The sequence below is a fragment of the Miniopterus schreibersii genome, assembly GCF_964146895.1.
Source record: "Miniopterus schreibersii genome assembly, chromosome: 13".
Classification (NCBI taxonomy): Eukaryota; Metazoa; Chordata; class Mammalia; order Chiroptera; family Miniopteridae; genus Miniopterus; species Miniopterus schreibersii.
The window spans coordinates 41,187,034-41,202,828 of NC_138113.1; the positions used below are offsets into that span (position 1 = coordinate 41,187,034).

General features: G+C 49.9%; 1 protein-coding gene across 1 annotated transcript; it reads left to right on the forward strand.

The window, feature by feature from the left end:
* Window positions 1–8,989: 8,989 nt before the first annotated feature.
* Window positions 8,990–13,908, forward strand: NOTO (notochord homeobox; the record flags this gene model as incomplete). Its single annotated transcript, XM_081156421.1, has 3 exons — window positions 8,990–9,332; window positions 11,697–11,911; window positions 13,750–13,908. 3 exons carry the CDS (start codon window positions 8,990–8,992, stop codon window positions 13,906–13,908), a joined length of 717 nt encoding a protein of 238 aa, XP_081012547.1.
* Window positions 13,909–15,795: the final 1,887 nt, after the last annotated feature.

The window sequence follows — 15,795 nt, forward strand, 5'->3', positions numbered from 1 at the left end:
AATTTTATAGTTTGATGCATTGATTTTGTCAAAGTCATAATAAATACAGTACATATGTTAGTGTATACAGGGAATAGAAATAAACCTACACAATACTGTTCACGGAGGTTATTTTGTTAGAGGATTATGGAGAGGATTTCGTTTTCTTAATAGTAATTGTAGGATTGTTTTATTTTTATGCAACATGTACGTTAGTTTTGGAATCAGAAAAAAGAAAAAAGTCTATGAACCCATGTCAGGTCAGAAGGACCTTGACTGCGATCACATTTGGGGCTGGCAAGGAGTGTGATCTGGCAGCAGAAAGATTGGTCCCCACGTACACACCGCCACCTCCCCGGTGTGATCTGCGTAGGAGGACAGTCACTTTCCTCGCCTCCCTTTTCTTCTGGGAGGAGGGGGATGTCTGTTCCTCCCCCTCAGTTAGGAAGCCTTGACTCCCTCAGCTGGAGGACAGCGGCCGTGGGCGCCCCACACAGGGTCCCCCCTTGCTCCTCGCCACCAGGGCTCTACCGCCCTCTGTTCCCTGCATCGCGCCGCACCTCCGCGACAGGGACTTCATTTCCCCAGTTTCTGAGTAGTCTTTTGCAAACCGATCCTAACTCCTTGGCTCCAGTGTAAAGGGCCTAACGCCTTGGTTCCTGTGTAAAGGCCTCTCCCTCTCCGAATAGCTGCTCCCTCCCAGACACGCGCCTTTGGGGGGCTGCTGAGATCCAGAGGTCTAGTCGCCCCTTGCAACCTTGGGTACCGGCACCCACATCACACAGTCTGCGCGCGCCCCCTGCTGCCTGCCGCGAGAAACGACACGTCCGCAGGCCCTTCAGAGCTTGGTCCCAGGTCCTCTCCACCTCTCTCAAGGAGGCGCGATCTCTTGGCCCCACTGGGACTGCACCCAGGCAGGACAGGCACTTAAAAAGCATAATGGTGCCTCTATGAATGGGCTCAGCACCCTTTGAGGCTGTCATCCCATTTCACAGGGGCCCTGATGCTTTCCTGTACCACAACACGCAGCGAGTTAGATGTAGAACCAAACCAGGGCCTTTGTATCCTGACAGCAAGTCCAGACCTCTACAAGCCACCGACGGAACTGAGGGCTAAAATTCTCCAGGGCACTGTACGAAGAACTCTGTAGAGACTGAGAAAACTGGGTCTTGCCTCCCAGGAACCTAGAGCTCCAGAGCAGGCATGGGCCTGATTCTGTGCCCTGTTAGTTGCCCACACAGGCCAGCTTTAGGAGTCCCCATTCTATCCTTGAGCATAGCCTACTCAGGCAGTGAGCATTGACAGGGTTCTCCTCAGCACCGAGTCCAGATGTGTTTCCAGCCAGCAGAGAAGCACCAGCCCAGGAAAGCTCCAGGAGCATCCCCTCCCCCAGGGCTGGGCTGTGAGTTCCCTGGGGAAGGAGGAACAATGCAAGGTCATGGCCAGGGGAGCCTGGAGGGAGGAGAGGGTGCCTCTCCTTTCTGGCATGTACCAGCTGTGTCACCTGGATAAGTGGCTCTCCCTCCTTTCTGAGCCTTGTGTTGCTTACTTGTTAAGTAGCATTGATGATTTTTCACAGGTGTAGTGAGGATCCACTGCTTGATTTCCATAAACAGTGGTCCCCAAAAGCCGTAGATCCCCGAAGGGTCTCCAGTGACATGATCTAACCCTGTTTACTGGAACCACTCTCGCTGCTGAGTTGAAGATGAGAATGGGCAAGGATGGAAGGAAGGGCACCGGAAGGTAGCTACTGCAGTGACCCTAGCAAGAGATAGGAAACTTGACGCCCAGTTGCATCAGTGGAGGTGGTCTGATGAAGCCAGATTGGGAATATATTTTGAAGGTAAAGCCTTATGAGAATTATACTGATGAACTGGCTGTGAGGATGAGAGAAAGAGTGGATCCAAGGATGACACTAAATTTTTGGCCTGAGCAGCTAGAAGGATGAAGTTGCCATTCTCTGGGATGTGAAAGGCTGCAGAGGAAGTCAAATAGGGACGAATGAGAAGTGAGGCCCCCCAAACTTTCACAATGTGAATGTGCACAAGTCTGATGTAAGCCAGGTGTGTGACTCCAAAACCCTTTGTTCTTCCATTCCTGCCTGCCCCAGAGAAAAGGCAAAGCAAGAGGGGTCCTATGTCCCTGCTCTCCTCTGCCTTCACCCATGCCAGCATATTCTGGGGAAATTACACCTTTAGACACTGGATTGCTGTTAGTTTTTTACCTGTTGCATTCTGTGAGCTGAATTCATCTTCAAAGATCCATCTATTTCATGAACAAGCATTGTCATCATTATTGGCCTTAGCCCATGAGATTTCCCAGATGACTGATCCTCTCACAGACCTCCCATTCTACGAAAGAAAGAGTTAGACCATACAATGTGTTTAGGTTATCTGCTGTTGTGTAGCAAACCACTCTAAAACTTTGTGATTTAAAACAACTATTTTATCCGCTCACAACTCTGAGGGTCAGGAATTGGGCAGGGCCCAGCTGGGATGTGCTGCCTCACCTGGTGCCAGCCAGGATCTCTTATGAGGTTGCAATCAGGGCTGGCTTAACGGACGTGAAACCTATGCAGTTGCACAGCTCTCCACGTTCAGAGAGACCAGGCAGTTGGTTTAAGGCCCTGCTATTGCTGTCTTGAAATTCTTAATATATTTTTAATATATCTTTATTGATTTCAGAGAGAGGAAGGGAGAAGGAGAGAGAGATAGAAACATCAATAATAAGAAAGTGGTCATTGATCGGCTGCCTCCCACATGCCCCCTGACTAGGGATAGAGCCTGCAACCCAGGCATGTGCCCTCACCTGGAATCGATCCTCAATCTCCTGGATCCTAGGTCAATGTTCAAACAGCTGAGCCATGCCCGGCTGGGCTCTTAATAATTTTTGAACAATGGAACCTATGTTTTCATTTTACACTGGGCTCCACAAATTAGGTAGTTAGTCTAGGTTGCAAGCAGATGGTAGCTGGGACTGAAACAGTCAGGATAGTTTTATTCACAAATATAAGGTCTTGGCAGGTTTGGCTGGGAGGCTGGGACTTCTCTCATCCTCTCCAGCTGGCTAGCTTGGGCTTCTTCACAAGAGTGAGCATCCAATATGGCAAAGGGAAAATTTCAGGTCATAAGGCCCAGTCTCAGAAGTTATACAGTGTCACTTTCTCCACACTCTGTTGACCAAAACAAGTCATAGGGCTAGCCCAGATCCAAGAAGAGGGCATGGGGAAATAGCAAGGACTCTTTGCAATAGAGCATGTGGGAAACATATCCTTCCACACCATGTTTATGTCCTATATTCCCAACAGGCCCAAGTTTTCAAGAGGACAAGAGAAAGATGCCCCTGCTATTTTTGCTCCTGCCTTCTCCCTACCTCTGTCACACTCCCCAACTAAAGCTAGTTGAATTGGTTTGTTTCAGGTAAGGTCGGGGATCTGTCTTGTCTACTTAAACCCTGAGAATAACTAGAGGACTGGCTTTAGCCAGAGAGGCTGTGAGGTCTGTTGATCACTTTAACAAGTAAGGTGGTAGAAAAAGGGTGGGTTAGGTGAATAAGCATAGGAAGCTTGGGGACATGGCTCTACCCCCTCCCCACTGAACAGTGAGGACAATTGAAATGAGGAATTTAAAGCAGGTACAGAGCCAGACTAGCACTAGCAATACCTAGGAGTGTGTTAGAAATGCAGACTCTAAGGATCCAACCCAGAACTATGGAGTCAGGATTAACAATTGAACCAGATCCCGAGGTGATCTGTATGCATGCTAAGGTTTGAGAAGCTGGTAGATCTAGAACAGTGTTTCTCACCTTGGTTGCACAGCAAAATCACCTGGGAAGGTATTAGAACTCCCACTAACCGGGCCACACCCCATACCAACTAAATTAGTATCTCAGAAATGAGACCCCAACATTAGGATACTTTGCTCCTCACTAGGCAGTTCCCCTGGTGAATGAGGAGGTCACATTCCAAAGCCTTTCTGACTCAGGACTTCTCATTGGACAAGCCCCACTTGGCTCTTCTCTGGAAAGCAAGAAACGAGGGCTGAACTTCCAGTGGGGTCCAACCCTCCCCTCTCCTCATCAGGAGCTTGTAGACACTGATTTTCCCAGATTATTCTCTGGACCCTGGAAGCTCTGAGTTGGACCCATAATCCCCCTTCCCACGCCCACCCCTGTTTGAAGCCGGGGCTCCCGGGGGCAACTCTCCATGTAAGTGTGAACAGCAAACAAATCAGTCTGGACACAAACAAGGGCACTTCCTTACAGGAACCTCAGTTTGGTGCTGAACAAACAGGCAGCCTGAGCCCCCACCTTACTCCTAGACCCCCAGCTGGCGGCAAGGCCCGGCCTCTGCACCTGGCCTGGATAATGAGGTTTCCCATAACTCCCAGAGCCCCCTCCCCACACCAGTTCTCTCCCAACCTGCCCCTAGTCCCTGCACTCTACCTCTCCAGCCTTACTAGGTGGTGACAAAGGCTTGGTGAGAACCCCAGAAGCCCACTTGTGGAAGAGCCTCAAAAAGGTTACAATGGGCTAAGGGAAAGTCTGGACTGATATGCAGGACCTGTGACAAGTCTTCCCTTTCTGCCTGACCAACGCCACCCGACATCTACCTGCAAGACATACACCCACAGCCACCACCACGACCACTACCAACGGCAGCAGCAGCACATCACCGTCATCTCTATTATCATCTCTTCCGAGCGCAGAAACCTCTTCCTAGGTGTCTCCCCTCTCCAACTCCATCTGCTTACAAGACTCTTGGAAAGGTCACACACACCACAACCCAACTCTTTTTGTGTCTTTCTATTTCAACAATGCCCCGAGTTTTTGTGGGGTTTTTTGTTTTTTGTTTTGTTTTAAATAATAAATATATCTTTATTGATTTCAGAGAGAGGAAAGGAGAGGGAGAGAGAGAGAGATACATCAATGATGAGAGAGTCATTGATCGGCTGCAGCCCGCAACCCAGGCATGTGCCCTGACTGGGAATCAAACCCTGATCGCCTGGATCCTAGGTCGACGCTTAACCACTGAGCCACACCCAGCCGGGCTGCCCCGAGTTTTTGGACCCTCAGACCACGTTCGAATGTTGATGATGCAGAAAGTGGCTGAAGCCAGATAGGCAGTGACTTTTGAAAAATGTCCAATACCTTGCCCTGTCCAATAGCTCAGTTGGTTAGAGCAACATCCCAATACATCAAGGTTGTGGGTTCGATCCCGGGTCAGGGCACATAAAAGAATCAACCAATGAATGCATAAATAAGTGGAACAACAAATCAATGATTCTCTCTCTCTCTCTCTCTCTCCTCCCTCCGTTTGTCTCTCTCCCTTTCTCTCTCTCTATAAAATCAATAAATAATTATTTTTAAATAAAAAGAACCAATACCTTTCTTGCCTCTTGTACTGGTTTGGAAGTTCAGTCAGTTATGAGGAGTTAAGACTAGTTAGTCCTTAGAAGGATTTCCTCTCTCTCACACACACTCTTCACTCACAGCTCCATTCCCCACTCATCCTCAAAGGAAAGAAGTACCCCTTCCTTCCCTTAGAGCTGTGAGCACAGAGGAGAAATCAATTCAATTCCATCCCATTTCAATCATTTAAATGGACGGTCTCATTGTGGAATTTAGAGTCATTCAGGCCTGGGTTGGAATTCTGACAGCTCACTAGCTGTAAAACAAAACACTTAGCTCTCCAAGATCCAAAATTGGAATAACAGCATGATTGTGGGAATCGGCAAGATGCATAAACATGTAACTTGCACAGTGCCTGGAGTATAACAGGGGTTCGGGAGGGGACCATTTCTCTTTCTTGTCCCTTTCTTCAGACTGGAGAAATAAGGGAGAAAAAGAATTTAATTCAGGAAATATACATGTACCTACTATGTGCTCAGCACAGTGGTTGTCATGGCTGGCAGGTAAAATGACAAATAAGGTCCTGATGTGAGTTTTGGGTTATCACAGGGTAATAGTACAGAGTGAGCTGGAAGCTCAGAGGCCTGGACCGAGTGTGGACTTTTGGGCAAATTACTCCCCACTTAGTTGGACTTCAATGGCCTTCCCTTTCTATACAGCAAAGAGCTTTGACTAGTTTGCTACTAAGGTCCCAGCCAGCTCTAAAGTACTCTAAGTGGGTAGAAAACAGACTAGTCTCACTGCACAAGGGATGCTTGCCATGGTCTTCATCCTTCCTCTCTGACCATTCCTTCTCCCCTCTGCCTTTCCCATCCTTAAAGTTGGGAGTCCCAATAGGTCCCTAGTAGCTAAGCCCTTACCTCCTCTCACATCATGTTCTCTCCACATAATCTCACGCACTCCCTGCCTCCCTAGGTTTTCCTCTCTTTAGAGGCTTCTGCAGAGAAAACCCCCTCCAAGGAGACTTCCTGGGCTTTGAAGTCATAATTAATCACTGTCCTTCATATGCACATGGAATCTGTCCCTTTAGTTTGACAGCTGTGTTACTTAGTTGAGGATGAGTCTCTGCTCCTGCCTCCCCCACCGTGAGGCTGGGTTCCCAACAGGGAGAAACTATCCTCTTTATTCCTTCGTGCCCCTCATAAACCCAGCACCGAAAATAGACCTCAAATAGATGTTTGCTGACTTCGGTCTAATTGAAGAGCATAGAATTTCAGAAGAAGTCTTAAAAGCAGCATACATAAGAAAAAGTTAGAAACAGTAGGTGACTGCAAAGTGCAATGTGTGTTAGCATATACGCGCCTCCTGTGTGTCACTGCATTCCGGGAACAACAAACAGCCTTGTTTGCTCTTGGCCTGTCAGGTGCAGGGGACGAAGGAGGGGCAGAAGAGGGGAGGAGCAGGTGTGTGCTGGAGCCCCAGGGCCTGGCAGAGGGGGGAGGTCTAGGCCTTCCCCCAAGGTAGCCCAGGGCCCTCTCATCCTGTCAGCCAGGCTTAACTCGAGGCCTATGTGTGTGGACCCTCCATCTCAGCTCCAAAGACCTGAATATTCCCCAGTTAGCACATTTTTTCTGGATAAAAAAAACCTTCCTTTGGAAAAATGAAAGAGAAAGAAAGAGATGGAAAGAGACCCTGTAAAAGAGTAAAAAAGGGACCAAGACACACAAGGATATTGGGAGAAAGGGCAGCATAGGGGCCTCCCAATACATCTCTCCCAACTTGTCTGGTCCCCTTACTAGGGGATCCTGACTAGGGCTGAAAATGTTTGTGTCTATAGCTATGCTTCTTCCCTCAATTGTAAGTGCCTATGGAAGTAAAATCTCTAGTTGAACAAATATTTGCTTGCACGTAGTAATTAGAATGAGACTGGGGGGTGTTTTTAAATGCCCCGAAGAACTCAGGGAAAGAATATAAGTCAGGGTTTTACATTCCCAGCTCAAGGCCCATGGAAGGGACCTGAAAGTTTCTATGGCTGTCCTATGGGACAAATTATGTTCCCAATCTCACATGTCTCTTCTGTTAAAATTAGGTAGTTGGTAGGAAAGGACCATGAAAGTTAGGATGGAGACATATGTGGGCAGCTTCCAATGAACCTGTGGACCCTGAATCCCTAAGTTCTGCCGAACCTCCTTTCTCAGTAGAAACAGCCCTGAGAGCCCTTTTTGAGGAATTCAGTCTTCCCTTGTCTGAAGGGCCTCTGGCGGCTTTCCCTAAAGGAGTGGTCTTGATTTTTCTCACGATCTACCTCCATCACCTCTCATTGTTTACAGACTCATGTCCAAAGGGTGAAGTACTCACATCCAAAGCATGGTCCATCAGAAGATATACTATTCACCAAAATAATTGCATGATTTTGCCAACAGAGACCTGGGGAAATATATAGATATGGATCCCAAAGGCGTGAGATCAGCATGGAAGGAATATATCAGAGTAGACTGAATTTATTTATGAGGGCTCGTGAAGCAGCGATTCCTGATTCAATGTGTTTGCTTGAGTGGTTCTAATAGTTTGCTCAGTTGGTTGATTGAAATCTGGAAGCTGAAATGACCAAACTTCTTTGAATACTATAGAAGAAAGTATCCAAAAGCTAAGGAAGATTGGAATGCTAGATTTTTTCCCATAAGACCTGTTTATCTGCTCCCTAAATATGTGGAGGGTCCATAGGACACTTCTTTCTGAGAAAGAATGTATTTCTGAGAAATACATTCATGAGGAAAGCCCTGATATCCTTGAATAGCTCTATTATGGCTATTCTCTATAGGCCAGAAATGATAGCAGGAATTCAGTGGGGATGATGGGATCCCAGGTTAGCAGGGACCAAGTAATGGTACTTTTTTTCTTTTAATCTTCACTGGAGAATGTTTTTATTGATTTTAGAGAGCGAGGAAGAGAGAGAGAGAATTTGATGTGAGAGAAGCATCGATCGGCTGCCTCCTGTACGAGTCCGACCAGGGATCGAGCCAGTCACCTAGGCATGTGCCCGGACCGGGAATCGAACACGCAACCCTTCGGTGTACGGGGCCAACGCTCCAACCGACTGAGCCACCTGGCCAGGGCCAAATAATGGTACTTACTCACCCATGACGACTAGGTATGGTTACTGTAATGGGCTCATGAAAATGGGCTCACGGAAAATTACTTTTCACTGTGCTTATAAACAAGATATTTACATTTAATTTTTTAAAAATTAAAGATCTGCGCAGTCACAGGTGAATCTGTCTGGAGCGTCTGCTTCAAGACGCCGCGCGGATAAGCAGAGGTCTGAGGGGCCCCGGTGGCGGGGTGGCTCGCCCACGGTCACCGGCGAGCGACAGGGCCCCTGCCCCGATCGCACCGGGTGCGGAAGAACGAAGGGGGTACGCTCCCGGGCGCTGGGCGCCCCTCGACTCGCCCGGGACTCCGGCGTCCGCAGCGCGCAGGATTTGGAGGGTTCGGGCTTTGGAAAAGGCAGCCAGCCCCACCCACCCCCCCGCCCCGCCCAATTTAAGAGCCCTGGCCGCCGGCGGCCCCGGCCCCGGCCAGCACGCCTTTCTCCCTCCGCAGGTGTTCTCACGCGCCACTCGCGCCCCCTCCTCGCGCCCGTCCGAGCCAGGGCCGCGCCATGCCCAGCCCCGGGAGCCACCAGGTGGAGCCCCCGCGCGCAGACAGCTCTCCGGCGCCCGAGCGCCTCTCCGCCGACGCCGGCGGGCCCCGCGCTCCCCGACCCCTCGAGTCCTGCTTCTCCGTCGAGGCCATCCTGGCGAGGCCGGAGCCCCGCGCGCCCGCCGCCTCGGGCATCTGGACGGCTCCCTCCCCGGCTCCAGCCCCGGCTCTGCCCTGGGCGTGCCCGGCGGCGCTGCTGCCCGCCTCCCGGAGCCTGGGTCTCTACGGGCCGGTCCCCGAGCCCCCTGCGCTGGGGCTGCGCGTGGCTCACCTCTGCGGCCTCCGGGGCCTCGGCGTCACAGGTATGGGGTGCCCGGGCGCCCGCGTCCAGGGAAGCGGGAGAGAGGAGAAGTCCCTGAGTTTGAGAACCGCACACGGCTGCAGTGGGAAGGGGCCCTATGACCCTTGACCTTGCAGTTGAAACGGAGGCCCGGGACCAGGACTCGCTGAGAACTACCCCCGGCGCCCGACTTCCCGCAGGTGCTGAGCTGGGAGAAGGGGCGTGTGAGGGCGGGGGCCCAGCCCTGCTCCCCGGCTCTGCGTCCTCCGCGAGGGATTTAGAGAGGCCTTTGCTCCTTCCCACATCCCCTTTGGATAACGCTGGGTGGCGCAGATTATTCCCCAAAGCCGCTCTCACAGTGACCCCAGGCCCAGCCTTAGCCGGGAGCAGCAGATGCTACGGGAGGTGCCGCTCAGCCGGGAGCTGCGAGGAGCCGGCCACCCCCAGGCCCCAGCGCCGCCTCCACTGCTCACGTCTGTGTGAGTTTATCTCCACACCGGACCCCTCTGAGCCTGCTTGCTTATAGTGCTCTTAGGGCTCCGGAGCGCAGACACTTAAATCCCAACGAGAATTTCGCTTTCTCCTCTTGCATTAACATCCACCTATAAAGAGCTTTTGCCTTTTTTGGCTCTCTGGTTCGTGCTTCCCCATGTCTCCATGAGGAAAACTAGGAAAGTTAGCGCAAGCCTTATCAACCCACACTAAGATCGTTGTTACACAGTCTTAACTGGTTTCTACTCCCTGGGCTTCCATCATCTTCTGTTTCCTCAACCCCTTTCTGTTGGGCAGTCCTCCCACCCCTGTTGGGAGAAGAACCCTGGGTTCCCAACCCCACCCAAATTCATGCCACTGCAGCTGGGAGCCATGCCCATCACATCCAGCCACATTTTTCTAACCTCCCCGCACACCTGAGGTCTGAATTGAAGTTAACAACTTTATATTAAAGTTGTCTTATTTTCAACTTAGTTTCTGCATAGGTATTACATTCACACAGTTCAAACATCAAATGTTTACTAAGATAGATGGAGAAATTTCCTCTACCACTAGGTGGCTGACCTCCAGTGACCTAGTTGCTTCCACCCCAGAAGCAAGCAATGAAACCAGTTTCTTTATTCTTCTAGAAGTATTTTATGCATATTTAATACCTAAATATACACACATATACATTTTCACCCATACTAGACACACTGGTCTGCAACTTTTTTCACTTGACCATGTAGCTTGGAGATTTTTCCATATCAATCTGCACAGAGCTTCTTTATACCTCAGGGTGGTCTGTTGTAAGGATGAGTCATAATTTATTTAATCAGGCCCCATGGATTGTTTCTCATCTCTTGCTATTATGTTTATGCTTATGGTAAGCCTGGTGGGCCCAGTGGTTGGTGTCCTGGGCACCCACAGTCCCAGCTTCACTCCCTTCAGTGGAGCAGTTTGTCTGCCAGCTCTGGAGCCTCCCCAAGGCTGATGGGAGCCAAGGGGTCTTAGCACTGCACTTCTGTTCCTCTGTCTGAAACACTCCCCTCCCAGACTGCCCCATGGCTCACTTTCTCATTCCTTTAGAGTTATAACTCAGGTACTGTCCCTTGGTGGACAGATCTTCATCTCTACCTGCCCGCACCTCCATGAACTGAATAGCACCCTTGTGTGCATTAGAAAAAGTCACCCCTTCCTTCAGGCAGATACAGTGCCTTGTCAGGGGGCAATGACCAGCCTGTGGAGAGTGGGCAGAATTTCAGACTCCACTTACCCTCTCAGCTGGGTACCCACGTGCAGGGCGCAAGCTGTACACAGTGGCCCTGTTCAAATGTCACTTCAGTAAGGTGGTTCCCTTTCTAAAGATGCAAATTACACACCCCCCAACACACACACACTCACCCTGTCCCTCCCTGCTTTATTCTTCTCACTAGCACTAATCACTGTCTGATATATACAAGATTTTATTTACCTTTTCTACTGTTATATAGAGATTTTCTGTTTTGTCCTAGAACCATGCCTGACACATAGTAGACATTCAAAAAGTATTAAATGAATGAAAAGGGGGAACGTTTGAGGGGCCCTTCTGTGCCCATCCTGTGGGGGTTCCTGGGGTAGCCAAGGAAAGGAGTGGAGGGCAAGGAGAGATGGAGGTTTGGCAGCTCCTCTTAGGGCCAGAAGGAAAGCCACTCAGCTGGAGAAGAGTGGAGGCAGAAGGAGTCTCACAACATTGTCCCTTCCATCTCACTTGTTTTCTTTTATTTCTGTGCAATCTCTTCCCACTACACCTTTTGCTGTGTTACCTGGCCAAGGGCAAGGCAGGGCAGTGGAGCTGTGAACTTGTTCTCTCTCCTCCAAGATGGGTGGGTAGGTGGGTGCTGGCTAATCTCCCCTCCTGCTGCTTGCTCTTTAGGTTTGGAGCTGGCTCACTGCCCAGGCCTCTGGAGCCACCCAGACTGGGCCCGGGCCGAGGACCTTCAGGACACTGAGAGACCACAAAAGAGGGTTCGAACTATGTTTAACTTGGAGCAGCTGGAAGAGTTGGAGAAAGTGTTTGCAAAACAGCACAATCTAGTAGGAAAGGACAGAGCCCAGCTGGCAGCCCGGCTCAGTCTTACAGAGAACCAGGTAGGAACAGGACTCCTGTGGGGCCTCGGCTGTACCTGGGGACAAACACTGCTCTCCTGGCCCTGGGTAGTGGCTGGGAGGAAGACACGGGCTTTCTTCCTCTGTGCCAGGCACTTGGGGGAGACAGGCCTAATTATTGGTATACTTCCTTTATGAACAAGAAAAATAATCCCATTTGAAATTACATTATGGGAACAACACATAATATTAATCTAGATATTAATCTAGAATTTTATATTTTCATGCTAAATAAGGAACTGACAGTGAAATTAAATAGGTACTCAAAGAACTAAATATTAAAAATAATACATTCCCCAGACCCCCATACTCCCTTCCAGCCACTGCACCATTTCTCTGCTCTTTTCACAGACAAACGTCTCAAGAACTATGTTCACTGTCCCCTTGCCCTCACTTCCCGTCTACTCCTTAACTCATTCCAATAATAATTCTTTCCCCTTCATTCCTTCAAAATGTCTCATCAGGGTCTCTAATGACCTCTGTGTGGCCAAAGTCAACAGATACTTTCCTTTCTTATCTTACTCCACCACTCAGTACAGCTGACTGCTCCTTTCTTAGAGAAACACACTCTTCTCTTGGTTTCCAGGCACCACACTCTCTTGGTTTTCCTCTCAGCTCTCTGCCCACATCTTCTCTGCTGCCTTTGTAGGCTATTCTTCTCTTTGTGACTTCAAATCCTCCCCCCACCTCCCACCGATCTCATTTATTCCCATGGCTTTAAATGCCATCTAGAAGCCAATGACTCCTAAATTTGTATCTTAGCCCCTCCCCTCTCCCTTTCTAACTTGTACATCTAACTCCCTCTTGAGGTCTCCACTTGGGACGTCTTATGGGTACGCATTTCAAACTTAACAAGCCTAAACCTCAATTTTGGACTTTTTTCCCCTCCCCAGATTGGTTCCTTTCCCCACATATGGCCCCACAATCCATCCAATACCTAGTCATCCTAGATTTCCCCTTCTCTCCCACTACCAATCATCAGCAAGCCTTGGCACCTCTACCTCCAAAATACAGCTGGAATTGCTTCATTTCTCTCCGTTGCCCCAGTCCATATCAGAACCAGCTCTTGCTATATCTCTGCAAGAACCTCCCCGCTGTCTCCCTGCATCTCCTTTCATCCATTCTTCACACAGCAGCCAGATGCGCCATTCACTTAACATGTAAATAGGACTATGTCACATTCCACTTAAAAGTCTTGAAGTTGACACTCCTTGCCTTCCTGGTCCTGGATAATCTGGCCTCCGCTGCCCTCTTCCACTCTCTCTTTTTTCACTTTCCCCTCTCATTGTCAGTTGTGCCAGTGATGCTCTCCTCCTTTCTGGTCCTCAAATACTCCAAGCTTGGTTCTACCTCAGAGGCTTCCTACCGGTCAGTCTGTGCCCTGGCCTGCTTTTCTGTCTCCACCAGGCTGGCCTCTCATCCTCTGAGCCTTGACTTAAATGCTGGTTCCTCAGGGAGACTAAAACCCCTGTTTATACCCCAATTTGTGTTTATCTGTTTGTTTTCATGCTTGTTTTTAGTCTCTCTCCACTAGACTTTGAGCTTCCTGAGGGCAGGGACCATGCCTCTGTTACTCACCACTATATCACCATCACCTAGGGTAGTGCCTAGTACATAATAGGAGCTCAATACAGATTTTTTGGATGAATAGATGAATGAATAGCAACTGGAATTATAAGGAAGGATGTTTTGGAAGCAATGCTTCCCTTAGAAGGAAGAGCAAATTTTGGCCACAGTGCAGTGGGTACTGTGGGAATGGGGGGGAAGCAGTGGGAACTGCTGGTCACATTCTGATATCTGCCCTCTCCCTCCAATTACAGGTGAGGGTCTGGTTCCAAAACCGCAGGGTTAAGTATCAGAAGCAGCAAAGGCTGAGACCACCAGCTGCGTCTGCCATGGCTGCCTCCCCAGACGAGCCCTCCAGCAGCTCTGACACCATCATCCAGAGAGAAAATGCTGGGTCAGGAGTGGGCAGCTGAGGACCGGGATGGAGGCTCAACCCAGGCTATCTGGGCTAGCTCTTCTTGGGGACACTCACTGGACCTCCCTGCCCCACATCTTAACAAAGAGCCTCATCGGGATCAAAGAACACCAGAGGAATCTGAACTGTTGAGAACTTTTCAATATTGACTCCTGGGAGCTGCAATAATGTCATGGTCAGGTGCACAGACTTTGGCCTTCAGCTATGTCCTTGGCCACACTGCTGAACTTCTGAGCCTTTTTTCTTTACCTGTATAATGGGTATGTTCACTTAGGCCTCCCAGGGCTAAGATGATGTCTGTAAAGCACTTACAGTGGGCCAGGCCCAGTGCTAAGTGTGTGGCGACTGTTAAGGCTTATAGACCCCTTCACCTGGGGGAGTGGTGCCTGTACCAGCCCTGGCTTCTCCAGGGACTAATCTTTTCCTGGCCTGGCTGTGGAGGAGAGAGGGCCTCCTTGAGTCAATGTCTGGGCATAGAAGACTCTTCTCCAAGAAAAATGGTAGAGTTGACAGCAAAAAAGAGGGAAGGGTAGGCCATTTATTTAGCCCACTTCCCCTCACAGGGTTCCCCCAAGTTTTCTTGTTTTGTCTGAACTGTTACCACTCTCAGAAGGAGCTCAGGCCCAGCTGCCTCCTTGAAGCAGACATGCTACCCTGACCCCCATCTTTCTCTCTAGCTACCCACCTTAACCCCCCTCCCATCTTTATAGAGAGAAATTTGGCTCTGCCTTTGCCAAGGCTGGCATCTTATCAAAAATTCTGCTGAATTTTCCTAACAGTTACTATTTACCTCTCTTCACGACTCTGATTCATGGTTCCCTTTCTTTCCCAGGAATCTGCTTGGTTTATCCCTAAGAAGCCTAACTGGTAGCCTACCTCAGTGAGGATGGCCACCAGCATTTCCAGAGTTGATTTCTCTCTAGCTCTCCACATTCCTGGATGGTCCTCTGTTGAGGGTATTTCATTAGAATCTAGAGTGGCTTCTGGTGGAAGGAGGCCTGCCCTGCCACCTGGTGATGAAAGAGGGCACTGTCCCTGCTGCTCTCAAGAGTTTTCTGAGAGAGTAAAGTCGAGTCAGCCTTGGAAAACCACCTGTTTCCCAAGGCAGTGGACTATCCTCTTCTGGGCACTAGGCTGCAGGCTTGAGGGAGGCCAGCATCCAGCTCCAAGAACCCTTCTCTGTACCTATCTTCAGGGAAATCTTCCTAATGTTGGACCCAAAGTCAACTCTATTAATCAAAGAACCCAGTTGAATCTCATCTGCCTCTTTTGTTGTCAGGACAATGTGCATATGTACACTCACTCATTTCTGCATATATTTTAGGGGACCTCATACTTGAGGTCACTATGGACCCCTCTCCACTCCCACTCCTCACCCCAGCTGCAAATTCCCTGAGCTGCTAAAGAGGCTGACAGGCATAAGTCCAACTTGACCATTCGTAGGACTGTCTGCCCTGCTGCCAGAGGGGCAGGGAGAAGGATTGTGCCAGGCTTTGTGGAGCAAGCTGGTCCTTCCCTTCTGGTTGAGGGCCAGGAAGGACAGGAGTAACTCTGCCCGCTGCTGTCCTACCCCTCGGCTGGGTCCAAAGACTGCTGGAGTCAAGACGGGCCAGTGAATGGACAGACACACAAACCCGAACTCAGTCACAGATGCACACATCAAAACTACACTGCGCACCGGCTCTGATACAGAAACACACTGGCCACGAAGACAGACACAAAACTGCAGAGATGTCAAAGCACAAGGCAGGCCCAGCCCCACCCAGTCAGCAAACCGACGGACCTAAGCACAGACCAAACGGACCCAAGTGCGGATTCGCGAGCGGGTAAACCCCGGCAGCCAACGGGACACCAGGGGCGGGGCCAGGAGGGGCGGGGCCTCCCG